Source organism: Moschus berezovskii, chromosome 11, assembly GCF_049115385.1.
Source record: "Moschus berezovskii isolate FMDL1 chromosome 11, NW_MosBer_1.0, whole genome shotgun sequence".
NCBI lineage: Eukaryota > Metazoa > Chordata > Mammalia > Artiodactyla > Moschidae > Moschus > Moschus berezovskii.
In genome coordinates, this window is record NC_142470.1 from 105620766 (window position 1) to 105635861 (window position 15096).

The window sequence follows — 15096 nt, forward strand, 5'->3', positions numbered from 1 at the left end:
TGTCAAGTGCTTTTTTGTTGTGTGGCTGGATTTACTTTGCTAATAATTTTTGAGAATTTCTGTGTCTGTATTCATCAGGGATATTGTTTACAGTTTTCTTGTAGTGTCCTTGTCTGGCTTTGTTATCGAGGTAATGCTGGCCTCATAAAATGAGTTTGGAAATGTTCCCTTCTCTTAATTTTTGAAGAATTTGAGAAAGACTGGTATCAATTCTTTTTTAAGTATTTGATGGAATTCACCAGAGAAGCCATCTGGTCCTGGAGTTTTCTGTTTAGGGAGGTTTTTGATTACTTATTTGATTTCCTTCCTTATTATTGGTCTATTGAGATTTTCTGTTTCTTACTGATTCACTCTTGGTAGGTTGTATGTTTCAAGGAATTAATCCACCAGGCTGCTCTCCTCTCTCTCCCCCCCAACCCAGGAGAGGTCACTGTCTCATGCAGTGTTGCCTTAGCATGGGTTGGGGAGTTGACCCTGGGAAAATTCCTCTTACTATCTCCACTGCAACCAGGTTCTTTTTTTTCCCCGCTTCCAGTGGCATCCTGGAATACCTCCTTGGGAAAGGTAGACTCTGCAAGCTATCTCTTGTCCAGTGGTATCTTCCCAAGCCAGCACTCTGCAGGTTCTTTCCCAGCTGCAACTAGACGGGATGGGGTAGGTTCATTGGTTCTGCAGCCTGTGCAGAAGTCTGTTTGCCTGTTTCCAGATACACAGGTGGGCAAGATGGCTCCCAGGTCTTCAGGTGTATGGCACCAGATCCCACAAGTCCTACAGAGGCACTTCTGCTGTGGATGGATAGTGAATATGTTATTTTAAAGGGAGCAAAAAGGAGGAATGTCTTACACCACCAGATTTAAACAGGAGGGTCAGGGAAGACTTCATTCAGAAGGTGACAGTTGAAGACTGAAGGAGATGTGTATAGGGAAGTGGAATATATGGAAGAGATTTCATACGGAGGGCTCAGTCAGGGAAGTCTCTGATACGAGAGCATGACTAGTGTGCAGAGGACAGTGTGGCTAGAGCAGAGTGAGCAAGGGTGAGAGAAGTGAGGGGCTTGTGGTGGGGGCAGACCAAAGGGCCTTGTCAGCTCTGATAGGGATTTGGGCTCTGATCCGGAATGATGTGGTGAGCTACCACAGGTTTGCGGCAGAGGAGTGAACGATAGCTTTACGTTTTATAAGGATCACTGTTTATCAGAAATAGACTCAAGGACGAGGGGAGAATAAAGGACGCTAGTTATCTTGGCTGTTGCAGAATATCAGGGTTATTACTAGTTTTAGATTATTATTATAAACTAATAGCAGAATATCAAGATTGCTCTAAGCAGAGAGAAGAAATGAAGAAAGCTGTCAGATTTGGGATGTATTTTGAAGACAGCAGCAGAATTTTCTGAGGTGGGATTGAGAGGAAGAGAAGCATCAAGAGTGACTCCAGAGATTTTGTCTTGAGCAGCTGAGAGGACGGAGTTGCCATCAACCGAGATGGGAAAGGCTGAGAGTAGAGCAGGTTTCAAGAGTGTAGCCAGTAGTTCAGTTTTGGACGGATTAGATTTGGTGTATCTCCTAGATGTCCAGGTGGAGGTGCCAAGTAAGCAATTGGTATTTAAGTTTGGTGTGTGAGGGAAAGGACTTGGCTTAAAACAGAAGTGTAGGCAACATTGTAAATCAACTATACTTCAATTAAAAAATTAATTAAAAAAAGAAGTAGCTTAACAGTGACCCCCTCTGCCCACCGCAGCCACTGCTCTCAAAGGGAAAGGAGAAGCATTCACTGAAGGGGGGAGGACTGTTCAGAGGCTTCCATTTGTTGGTTTGTTTTCACATTCTGGTTTGAGTTTTAAAATCAAGAAATCTGAAAAAACAAAGAAGGGTAGGAGTCACCGGTAAAGATGGGAAGCCCAGACCTAGGTGAGATCACCAAGGGAGCAGGTGGTCAGGGACTGATGTGGTACAAAGATGAAAAACTTCACTGAAAATAATTTAAAACCAAAGTTAGCATGCGTTGTGTTGCCTTCATTACCTTTTCCTACTGTTTTCTTTTTTCTTTAGTCATACTAAATTTATTTTAAAGTTTGCAGCAAAGGGAACAAAAAGATAAATTGCAGCAAATGTGATGAATTTTTACAGGAAGCTTACGTTTCTGAACCTGAGTTTATTGTTCTGTTTCATCACCGTTTTATTACATCCTTTCGTGTCTTTTGGAAGTAGATTTTCCCTGTTATTTGTGTGTTTCTTGAGGCATCTTTTTTTTTCTTTAGTTGAAGGATAATTGGTTTACAGTATTGTGTGGTTTCTGCCATATTATCATCCTAAATCAGCCGTAGGTATACATGTGCCCCCTCTCTCTTGAACCTCCCTCCCGCCTCCCACCCCTCTGGGCTGACTCAGAGCAGCAGGTCATACAGGAAATCCCCACTGGCTGTCTCTTCTCCCTGTGGCAGTGTGTATGTTTCACTGCTGCTCTCTGAGTTCACGCCTCCCTCTCCTTCCTCCGTTGTGTCCAGTTTTCAAGTCTTGAAGTAATAACGAGTTGATTGGCTATAGGGAACTATCAGAGAAACTGTGCTCTTGTATCCAGGCTCCTTTCCCCCCAGGACATAAATGACATCATGAGGTAAAAGCTTCATCTTCCTTTTTACTCTTGGTCATTCTCTCTGGGGTTTATCAGTTTTCCAGACCTATTTGAAACATCAACTTTCGGTTTTCCTGATTTTTCCATTTTCTATTCCATTATTTTCAGCTCTTGTCTGTTTTAGTCTTCTTTTGCTTATTTTGGGTTTAATTTATTCTTTTTCTAGTTTTTCAAGGTGGAAACATAGATTATTGATTTGAGACATTTCTTTTCAAGATAAGCGTGTAATGCTATAATTTTCCCTTCAAGTATTTCCTTTAGCTCAGCTCACAAATTTTGATATGCTGTGTTTTCATTTCCAGTTGACTTTGAATGTTTTAAAATTTCCTTTGTGACTACTACTTTAACCGGTGGGTTATTTAGAAGTGTATTGTTTCATTTCTAACTGCTTAGGGGTTTACCATATATCTTGCTATTACTGATTTTTGGCAAGTGTGACCTCCATCTAGCATCTACAAACTCCAAAGCTTCTATGTACCATGTTGTGTAGTCCACACTCAACATTTAGCAGTGCATAAAAATTTTAGCTGAATTCATTTTACTGTCTTGAATGCTAACCTCATCTTCTTCCCTTTATCTGCCTTACTTATGTTCCCATCTCTTCTTGAAGGTGTTTGTCTTTCCTTAAATTGGGGACTGGTTGATACACAAGAAAGGTTACCATTTTTCATATGATTGTTGTTTTTATAATACAGGAAAGATGCTCTTCCCACCTTTCTACATCCAAAGCTGAAGACAGAAGTCTCAGTGCCATAGACTTTAAGCTATAATTTGGGGAGCATTTAGAGTTCTAGCCACAGAGACAGAATGAGAGAAGTTAAGGACTTTGCATATCAAAATGCATTCTATGGCTTCATTGCAGGCAGAACTGCATTCACAGTCTCAGAGACTTCGTGAAGCTGCCCTATTGTTCTGCTGTAATAAAATTTTTATTTGCAAACCAGTGACATTCTCAGTTTGCTCAAGGTCAGAGGAGGGGTCTCCTCTCCTCTCCTTTCTTTTATAATATAAGTTACTGGCACTTTTTGTGCCTTGTGTGAATGGGTGACAGAAGTCAAAGGGTTGAGGCTAGGCTTGTTTACTTATTAGAATAGTACAAGTGGCTGCTTAGTAGTAGAATAGAACATCTATATAAAAAGCTCGGCTTCAGCTCATCTCCTCCTTGATCGTCTGGTGTTGAAAGAGCCTGTAATTAGGCACTTCGTTCCAGCCTGGTGATTACTGAATGAACAGAATCCAAGGGAACCATCTGTTGTACAGGTTTTTAGAATCGTGATTGACAAAGATATGTGAAAGCCGATATGAAGACATACATTTTTTTCCATTGCAAAATAGTTTGGCTAATTTAAAACGTAAACCTTTGGGAGGAAAAAGCTAGTTAATGGAAATGATTCTAAGATGTGTTAGAGAACTTTAGTTGTCTACTTATAGTCACTATGATCTGATACTTTTTTTTTTTTTAACTAATTTAACTTACTACTTTTCTTTTTCAGAAAATTCTTCCAGGAGGAAATACATCATTTGATGTAGTTTTTCTTGCAAGAGTAGTGGGAAATGTAGAAAATACTTTATTTATTAATACATCTAATCATGGGGTATTCACTTACCAGGTAAGAATCAAAATGAAATCTTTATTATTTATAAAATACAGTTTTCATCTTCATCCTATCATACAACAACATCTTGGGAACTCTTTTCAAAAACTTATGATCAGGAAGAATGTAAGAGTTTAGAGTTAGAGCATTTTTTCAAATCAGACTGAACAAATGATCTTTAAAAGCTACAGCTAAAGTGTTAATGTAAGATTGGTTGGCAGAAGAACAGTTAAAAATATTTTCACAGTGCCTCTGGAATTTTTAAATTTTTACTTTTTGCACACTTATGACACTCCAGTGTTCTTGCCTGGAGAATCCCAGGGACAGGGGAGCCTGGTGGGCTTCCGTCTATGGGGTCACACAGAGTCGGACACGACTGAAGTGACTTAGCAGCAGCAGCAGCAGCAGCACACTTATGAAGTGATGATAGTTTCAGGATTAAAAGATGTATGCCTGTTTTTCTTTGGTAATTATATCATTTAAATTTTTCATCTTCCCTGGTGGCTCAATTGATAAAGAAACTGCCTGCAATGCAGGAGACCCAGGTTCAATCCCTGGGTCAGGAAGATCCCCAGGAGAAAGGAGTGGCAACCCACTCCAGTATTCTTGCCTGGGAAATCCCATGGGCAGAGGAGCCTGTCGGGCTACAGTCCATAGAGTCTCAAAGAGTCGGAGATGACTGAGCAGCTCACACTTTGTATGTACAATCATTGTTTGGATTATTAGTGTTTTTTGAATCAGAATTTTTTATATAGCAAGATACAAAGAAATAATTTATTTGGCACTGTTCTACACACTGTACATGCACTTCTGCCTGCATTACAGATCCTGTCCTCCTCATTTTTTCAGATGAGGAAGGTGAAGTTTAGAAAGGATAAACAGTTACGCTTATGCTACCGGTAAGTTGTTGAGCAGGGATTCAAATCCATGTCTTTATAGCTACAAAGACCATCCTATTAACCACTGAGCTGTACTGCCCATGGAACTCAGATCCTTCCTTAGCTAATATGTTACTTTATAGTCTTTATGCTTGTTTTTGAACGTTTCTTCTCAGCTACCCATAATGCTTCATGTATTTTGTAAATTATTTGTGTATTTTGGAAATCACTGTCAGAGTAAACATTCATATTAGTCAGACATCATATCTTACGCTTATTTATGGTGAGTAAGTCTTTAATAATCATTTGGTAGGCATTCAGTAAAGTTTGGAAGCCAGTATGGATGAGTGACTTTGACGTGCTATACAGGGCACTTGGCATATACTTGTTGAGTAAATGAAAAGACCTCCATGAGACTGGAAAGACCTGTGCCCTCCAGAGGCACCCCCAACTGACCATGGGCGACCTGAGGTCGTGGTCGGGTTGTTCTCAAGGTGCGCCTCACTGCCATCCATCCTCACCTCCCCATACCTAGTCTTTGACCACATCTTGCTCTTAAATGTCTCCTCTTCAGCTCCACTGCTGTCTCCCAGGCCGGCCGGCCCTACCTTTCCCTGGGTGACACCGAGCCTCCTGACTGTCTATCCTCTCCTCCACAGCCCCTGCCACAGTCCATTGTTCATGCTGTAGCCATGATGATCTTCTCTGAACATAAACCACATCCAGTCAGCCCCTCATGTAAATCTTTATGCTTTGACACTGCTCTTAGAGCAAAAGGCACGCTTCTGAGCAAAGCCAGCAAGGCTCTAAGGATCTGACTCCCATATTAGCTCTCCCATCTCATCGCGTTTGACCATGGTTCTCATCTGTTTCTTTGTCTTCCAACAAGCCAGGCCTTTTCCTGCCTCCAGCCCTTTGCCTATATACTTCCCCTTGCTGAAGAGTCACTGTTGCTTCTTCTCGTCTTTCGGGTGACATCAGCTCATGTCACCTCCCCTGGCCACCCTCTCTTAAAGAGTTTTCCCATCCTCACTCCAACTAGCTGCTCTGTATCACATTATCCACTTTTTAAGAAACCTTTTTATTGTTATCTGCCCCTCATACTAGAATTTAAGTTCCATAAGGACAGGCACATTGTGCATCTTGCTCACTGTTGAATTATTCACAGCTGTGCATGCTTGTGCCCAGCACATCATAGGCACTTAATAAATGTCTGTCATTTGAGTGACTGGCTCACCCTGTTGGTCACCCCACATTCCCATATGGGAATGACCTGGGACTGGGCTTGCTCGTTAAGAGGTTGTCTGGGCCCTAGAGCTGTCTTCAGGTGACTGAAACAGGGAAATCTTACGATTCTCTGTGTTTCTTCTTTTGTCTCTCCCATGACTTCGTGAAGGACTGCTAGCATTTTAATTTCTAATATAGAAATCATTCCAAATGTATATGTATGTTATTTAGAGATATGTATATAAATATGAATATATATTTTCTTGAGATACATGTGTATCTCAGATCAACTGATAGTCAAACAAGTACAGAAACTACATGTGTGTTCCTTTTAAAAAGAATTAAGATTTTGCCATAAGTAAACTCACCAGTTTTCCTGAAATCAATCAGTTGTAACTATAAAAATGTTATCTAAAACTGAAAGCTACTCAGATTGCTTTTTTTTTTTCCTACTTGGAAACAGGTATTTGGTGTTGGAGTTCCAAATCCATACCGATTGAGGCCATTCCTTGGGGCCAGAGTCCCTGTGAATAGCAGTTTCTCACCTATAATAAACATACACAATCCTCACAGTGAGCCTTTACAGGTGAGTTTAACAGTAATTTTTTTAACATGTTTCACTTCAGTGGAAATTAATGCTTAGCATGAAATCTCAGTCTTTACAGTTTTTAGATTACCTGAAACGGGTTTTTAAAATATATGCCAGTATGTAGTACTGAAGCAAGATATTCTTTTAATGCTACTTGTAGTCTGAACCTGAGGTTATATCAGTCTGGTTATCGAATTTTTGGAACCATTTTTAAAATGACTGGTTTCTCTGGTGTTAGTTTTAAGTGGCTCTACATTTACTTTAAGGAGAGTTTTCATCTATATGAGGCCCCTACTTTTCTTGCTTGAGTTCCTTTTGGCCCAGTTTAAAATTTTAATTCCACTATTTGTATTTATTTCTAGTAATACTAAATTTTTGGTGATGGCAGCCTGGAAATTAAAATCCAAGGAAAGGATAATATAGAACCACTGATTAAAAGCCAATTTATTTTTTATTTTGAAAAATCCAGCTCCTTATCTTACGCAGTCTTTTAGTGATCATTATTTCCACCTTGAAATCCCTCCTCACTCAGCCCTTGTCTCTAACATGGTAGGACTGGCTGGTGTCTCTCCTTCAGGTATTTCCTCAGATCCCTACCCCAGCTCCCCAGTGACTTCCAGCTGTAGACATTTGTTGCCATTGTAGCTTCTAGCTGTGTTTTCTGTGTGGAAGAACATGTGGATACTTTCCAGAATAATTTTCACTCCCAGGGCCCATGGAGTTCTTCAGGACTAACATTGAAGAACTGAACAGTAGCTTGAAAATGGCAGGTGGAGGATAAACACTGTGTTGTGTGAGCCGCTGAGCTGTGACAACGAAAGTGGATTTTGTCATCCTAGCACTCCCTGGTAGAAAGGCTCATAAACGGTGAAGAGGAAAACAAGGAAGAACATAATGAGATACTCAGATCGATTTGTGAAATGCCTAGGAATTGTATGCTGAGGTAGCAAGAAAGGGTTCCCTGCAAACTCAGCTGCCATTAGGTGAGGATAGCCATTGATAAAAACACTCCCCCCATTCTGGTTATATATATCTGAGTGTCTTCATTGTGAAAGAGGAAAGTGCCTTGTCTCCTGCTTTTACAAGTGAGAGAGTTCCTCTCCATCATCAGTCTTTGTTTATAACCTTTTGCTGCTTTGGGGAATGGTGTACTTTCCCTGTTTCACCTCACTTTTATCAGAAAACTATACAGAAACCTCGAAAATTCTTGCTTTCTTTTCTTGACTGTTTTTGAGTCCACGAAATAAGAATTGTCCTCTTGTCCTCTCAGGCCCTGCTGTGTGAGCTGCCACACGCAGCTGCAGCAGCAGTGTTACAGAGGCCCAGGGATGCACCGCCTCCGTGGTTGCTCCACCGCGGACTGAGGGTCTTGCTTTCTGCTGGGAAAGATGGAGGTTATAGACTCAGCAGATATTGGCCAGCCTAGCTGTAATACTTAAGTAGCCTTACAGTCTGTGTCTTTGCTCCTCAGCCTTTTGAGTCAGACTACCATCAAAAACAACTATCTCTGAATTCAGTATTGAATTTTTTTATTTGGCTTGTCTAGTCCTTTTCCAGTCATGTAACATTTCAGTTCAGTATTTATCACATCAACACACGGGAGAGCAGATGGAAAGCCAGGGTTGCTCTCTCAGAACCAGTAGATTGGGATCTCGCTGGCAGTTCAGTGGTTGAGACTCAGCTTCCAATGCAGGGGCACTGGTTCGATCCCTGGTCTGGGAACTAAGATCCCACATGCCATAGGGTCCTGTCAAAAAATAAAAAAGAAGCAATAGATTGTCTCGGGAAGGCAGTTGTTTGTTTTTGTTTTTTTTTTGAGAGAAAAAAATCCAAGTCCCTTCCTGATGGACACTGTTTACGTGAGGTGTAATTGCCATATAACATTGTGTTAATTTCAGGTGTACAACACAGTGATTCAGTATCTGTATATATCACAGAATGATCACCACAATAAGTCTCACTGGCCACATCACCACATATAATTACAAAAATTTTTTTTTCTTATGATGAGAAATTTTAAGATCTGCTCTTTCAGTAACTTTCAAATGTGCGGTTACAGTGTTGTTATTAACTATAATCACTGTCCTGTCTATCACATTCCCGTGACTTAATTGCTTTTAAAACTGGAAGGTTGTATGGAAGACACTCTTCACCTGGTAGTCCTGTGTGTCATGAACTTGTCCTCAAATTTGAGAAAGTATTGTAAAGCAAGAAATTACACCTCATTTGTTCTTTATACAACACTAACACACAAGTATGTTCTCACTGAAAACTAATAACAGTTCAAACGTATGAGGCAGAAGTCCCCTTGAACTTGCTGCCTTCCAGTCCAGTACTGTCCAGCAGAACTTTCTGGTGCGATGGGAGTGTTCTGTATCTTCTCTGTCCAGTACAGGAACCACCAGCCACACAAGACTGTTGAGCACGTGAACTTGTGGCTAGGGTGGCTGAGGGCCTGAACCTTCAGTTTTATTTTATATCAGATGATTTAAGTGTAAATAACCACATGTTAACTGTTGTTTTCACAGCCCCTGCCCGGAGCCCTTCCTTGCTTATAACCTTCGTATAGCCTCGGTGTGTCTCCTCAGGCCTTTCTCTGTGTGCTTGTACAGATACAGGGGCACACTGAAATTAACATTCTTTGTGGGATTTTTTTTTTACATAAATTATCGTTTGTATATATCATTGGTGTCCTTTTTCCCCTAAACTTTATTAAATTAGAAATAACTAGCAGTGGACTGAAAATCAGGAGTCTGTTCTAGTTTTAATGTTATCTTCCCTTTGATCTGATAATTTAGCCTTTATCTGTCCCTATTTCCATATTCCCTTCCCTCTTGTCAACCTTTTAATCTTGTTTTCAAACATTGTTAGGCTTGTTTCCTCAATACCTTGGAAGATTTCTTTTTTTTTTTTTTCTTTTTTTTTCACGTAATTTTATTTTATTTTTTTTTGTGACTTTCTCAAAATTTATTTATTTATTTATTTATTTTTATAATTTTTTTTTCTTTACAGTTAAAAGTATTTTTATTAAAAAAGCACAAATGCAAAGAAATGAACAGAGGAAAATTTATGTGTCGAACCTGGACTGGTCACTTATGATAATATACATGCTACAATTCCATTCTCCCCAATCATTCCACCTTCACCCTCTCCCACAGAGTCCCAAAGACTGTTCTAAATGCCTATGTCTCTTTTGCAGTCTCTTATACAGGGTTCAGGTTACCATTTTTCTAAATTCCATATATATGAGTTAATATGAAATAACACATGGGTGTTTTCTGGTTTTACAGAAAAAGTCCTATAAGTCACCCCATCAGTTAAGGTGCTGTTCCTGTTAGCACAGTCAGTACTGAAGGGGAACAGTAATACATTGGAAGGCAAGTAATAATACGCAGACAAGATCGTAGCTCCTTAGTCTTGGGTAAATTCATTACTGTAACAACAACACACTCCAAAAACAAAAGCCTTTAAGCATATATTAACGTATTGCTGTTTGCCTGCTGTGTCCTTTTTTATGCACTCCTGGTTTGTGATAAAGACAAGTAAAGGTTTTCCACCAGTTCTCATTCTTCACCCCAGATTTGCATTTAACTAAATATATTCTTTATTTTTAAGAGGTAGGATAACCTTCCTTTAAACAAAAGTCTCTTTTTCTTTATATGGGCAAAGAGGCATATGACCGTTGCGTTCCTTGCTGTTTACCCAAGAGAGAGAAAAGCAGATGTCCACACAAAAACGTGGTGTTCCTAACAGCTTTATCTGTAATGACCAAAAAACTGGAAACAACCCAGATGTTCATCAGCAAGTGAATGGACCTAGAATTGTGGCATATCCATAAAATAAAAAAGAAATGAACTGTTAGTAAAAAAAAAACAACGTAGTGGATCTCAAGATAATTACACTGAATAAAAGCAACCAGACATAAGAGTATACACTATATGCTCCCATTTATATAAAATGCTAGAAAACACAGACTAATTTTGAGTGGCCAAGAGCAGCTCAGTGGTGCCTGGGAATGGGAAAGGGCAGAGAGCGGCAGATGGATTTCAGAGGGTGTGAGGAAACTTTGGAAGGAAAAGGGTTTATATCATAATTGTGATGGTAGCTTCATTCCATCTTCATGTACATGTCAGAATCTATCTCGTCGTACACTTTCAAAATGTAGAGTTTTATTGTATATGAATCATACCTTAGCACAGCTGTTTTTTAAAAATATGTATAGTTATGGCTGATTTGCATTGTTGTATGGCAGAAACCGATGCAACACTGTAAAAAAAAAAAATTTAAAGAAATTATTAGCTTAAAAAAAAAACATGGGTGTAGGTACAAGCTACAGAGATATTAACAGTACCTGTGATTTTGCTCCCAGAAGACATCGGATATTTTCATCCTGCGTTGATACTGTTGCCTGTCAGCATGATATGCTCTTCACTGTGTCACAATTAGGATTTCCCAGGTAGCTCGGTGGTAAACAATCTGCCTGCCAATGCAGGAGACACGGGTGCAATCCCTGGGTCAGGAGTATACCCTGGAGTAGGAAATGACACCCCACTCCAGTATTCTTGCCTGGAAGATCCCATGGACAGAGGAGCCTGGTGGGTAGGGCTGCAGTCCATGTGGTCACAAAGGGTCAGACACGACTGAATGACGAGCACATGTCACAGTTACAGTAGCTATTAGATCTGCTGCTGGATCTTGCTGTAGATGTGTGAATAAAGAAGAACTTGTATTACTATAAGAAATACAAAATGCGTGTTTCTAAAATTTGATCCTTTCCAGAAACTGTTTCCTTGGGAAAATACAAAAATATATGTCCTCCAGATGGATTTTCTAAAATCCAGTCTCTGAAACAGCTACACTGTTTCTGAGTTTGATGTTTCAAAGTTACCTGTTTTAATTAAATATTGCACCATTGCTTATACAGGGGCACTGCCTCTGGTGCCTTGATGCCATACTTATCCTACCAATACTTATCTTTTGTATCTATAAGCATCTTTTAAATTTTTTCTGGTAGACGCAATTAAGGCATCAAACATTTCTACATAACAGCAAATCACTTGAATCAAGAATATGATTTTAACTTAACCATCATGTACTCCTGTGTCTCAGGTTGTAGAAATGTACTCTAGTGGAGGAGACCTTCACCTTGAACTTCCCACAGGGCAGCAGGGAGGCACCAGGAAACTGTGGGTGAGTGCAAACATGTTCTCTCATGTGAGATCACTTGAAACCAGTTATTTCCTTACATACACCAGAAAACATTTAACTCCTCATCACCCGAAGAGATATGGATGATGATTCCATAATTACTGTCTTAACATTAAATGTGTATCAAACATATTTGAAAACTGGAGAGCCGGAGAGAGTAGTAGAGTGGTATTAATAATTGTTGGAAAGAGCAGTGAATAAAATTGGTGGAACCTTTAACCCCCCGTGTGGAAAGGAAGAGATTTTAACTGTTCTTCTACAGAATAATATTGGTAAAGCTGTCTCTGAATCTAATCATTTATAATATGCTTTACACTAAAAAAAAAAAAAAGAACCTGTGGAAGGGATTCATGGTATTTTTGAAGGTACATAATTGAACATTCAAACTTATTGTTGATGGTGGAGATGGCATTTGCAGAGGGAACATAGGCCCTTGTGATGACTTAGAAACTAAATTCTTAGGTGATCTCTTAATACATCCAATTTAATGCTGTTGAAGATGTATCAGTAGTTTGTGTAAGTGGTGAGAGAACCACTTTCTCTTGGAGAATATTAGCAGATATTAACCAGATGAATGAATAGCCATTACCTAATTTGCAAAGGTTCCTGCCATAGGAGGATTGTTTTTATTATTTAATGTTGTCTGCTCAGCTTTAATCAGAGAAGGGAAAGGCATAAAATATGCATGCTTGTCACTAAAATCACTGCTTATCCATAATTGAAGACACGTAGACTTGACCACATGAATAAGTTCTGAAGATCAAAGTTTCTTTGTTAATTGCTCTGTTAGTTTAAAAACACACCACCTCTTGATTCTGTCATCTGACCAGTCTCAACCAGGGAAGGAAGGGATGTACACGGGACACTTTTTAGGATGTTAACGTGAACATTTAGAAACCAAATTGTCAGTGACCAAGTTAACTCCTAAGACATAGGAACACTAGCTGGTAGAAAGGTATGTAATGGACAGCCTTTTTATATCCTTTCGCAAAAGTGTTTTGCCTTGAAATTATGATTTTGTTTGAAAAGACTTTGGGAGAAATTGTGTATAGAGCAATGCTTTATAGAGTTAATTATAAGGTATTAAATTTCTGTTATAATTCTAAATAGAAGAACTAAGAATTTACTGTGATGGGCTTCCCAGGTGGCACTAGTGGTAAAGAACCTGCCTGCTAATGCAGGGGACATAAGAAACTCAGGTTCAATCCCTGGGTTGGGAAAACCCCTTGGAGGAGGACATGGCAACTCACTCCAGTATTTTTGTCTGGAGAATCCATGGACAGAGGAGCCTGGTGGGTACGGTTCATAGAGTCGCAAAGGGTTAGACATGACTGAAGCAACTTGGCACACACGCTGAAGTGTATTCTAATAAACATTAGAGAATTCAGATTTCTAGTTAAGAACTGTAATGTAGCAGACGTGGAAAATTGTTTTAATATTCTTAACAGCTACAAGAAAAAATAGTGATTCTTATTCATACAAATCTAGAGTGAGACTGGCCTAGAGAAGGCAGCTGGCCTTGACCTCACCCCCAGCCTGTTTCAGGGAGCAAACCTCAGAGATCAAGTCAGCTCCAAGACATGGGGGTGTGGGCAATCCGTCTCTCATGGCCCTGAGAGGGTTCTAGTCACCTCTTTTCTACTTTGAGTCTAGAAAGAGTTAAGAGAATGGAGGCAAATGAAGACCAGTACATTCTGAACCACAGGGATTTCCTAAAATAGGCCAAAAGGTGTGTGAGAGAAACTCCGGAACTCTGCCCAGTGAAGCCAGTTTATTATAAAACCAGGAAAAGATTTATACCTAAAAAAATTTTTTTTTTCAAGTGACTCCTCCTTCTAGTGTTTGTGTTGTGTTCTCTTCCTTCTAGTATATATGTACATTTTTACGAACCTAAAAAGTTACGCTGCTTTACATGCTAAGAGCCTTACTGAACACATTTGTTGAACTGTGGATTTGCTTGGAAAGCTTGTTCTGTTAGATTTTAAGCGAAAGGAGAGCCAAGTCTGTGTTTCCTTAGTTATCGTTTAAAGAGAATCCTGTGAATTTCTGGAAAAGTAGTTTCTCTTTGATGATGATGTGTTTGTTGTTTAGAGGATTTGGACTGAAATCCTCTAAACAAGCACACCAATATAGCGAAAAAATTGGACTCTACCTTTTAATGATGACTTTACAGCTGACAGTTTGTTTTCATGTAATTTTATCTCTTTTTTGTTTTGCTCAATTTTACATACCGAATTTCATCAATTTTAAGATACACACGTTTTTATCATTTAACATCCTCCAAAATTGGACTGTGCAGTATAATTAGTGAAATGAATGTGTTTGTTTAATTGGCAGTATTTTTTTGTATATAAATAATAATAATGCATCTTTTAGGTGATGTCATCTTATTCAATAAACTATAGTGGTTTTGCTACATTCTGGTCTGTTAACTTGTCAGGAAATTCCTCCTTATGAAACCAAGGGAGTGATGAGAGCCAGTTTTTCATCTAGAGAAGCAGATAATCACACAGCTTTCATAAGAATAAAGACAAATGCTTCAGACAGCACAGAGTTTATCATCCTTCCAGTTGAAGTGGAAGTTACAACAGGTGAGTGGATGGCTGAAGGAGCATAGTTTGTCTAGAGCACGTCTTACTCTGGCAAAATGAAATATAATTGTTTACTCTTCTTTTTTCCAAGCTCCTGGAATTTATTCCTCAACTGAAATGTTAGATTTTGGCACACTGCGAACACAAGGTAAAAAAAAGAGATAGTGTCATTATGTCTTTTTTAAAAATCCCTGTATTCATTGCTAAATGGCTCTCCTTTAACTCCTCTGTAGTTAGTTCAGCTGTGAAAGTTATTTCTCAATGTATTACATGATCTTGTAGAAGTCTGCTTCTGGGAAGTCGGAGCCCTTAGGGGTTTACACCCCATTCTTCTGAGGGATGCCATTGCTTACCAGATGGGAAAGCAGTGTCATGGA

The 15096-nt window shown here is 39.3% G+C and overlaps 1 protein-coding gene across 2 annotated transcripts in view; it reads left to right on the top strand.

Annotated features, from left to right (window-relative positions):
* Positions 1-15096, top strand: part of TMEM131 (transmembrane protein 131) — a 180131-nt gene that overhangs the window by 106549 nt on the left and 58486 nt on the right. For both annotated transcript variants that reach the window (XM_055400773.2, XM_055400774.2), the window contains exons 6-10: positions 4125-4241; positions 6795-6917; positions 12030-12110; positions 14569-14719; positions 14811-14867. In XM_055400773.2, coding sequence (XP_055256748.2) covers positions 4125-4241; positions 6795-6917; positions 12030-12110; positions 14569-14719; positions 14811-14867 — 529 coding nt within the window. The remainder of the gene's footprint in view (positions 1-4124; positions 4242-6794; positions 6918-12029; positions 12111-14568; positions 14720-14810; positions 14868-15096) is intronic.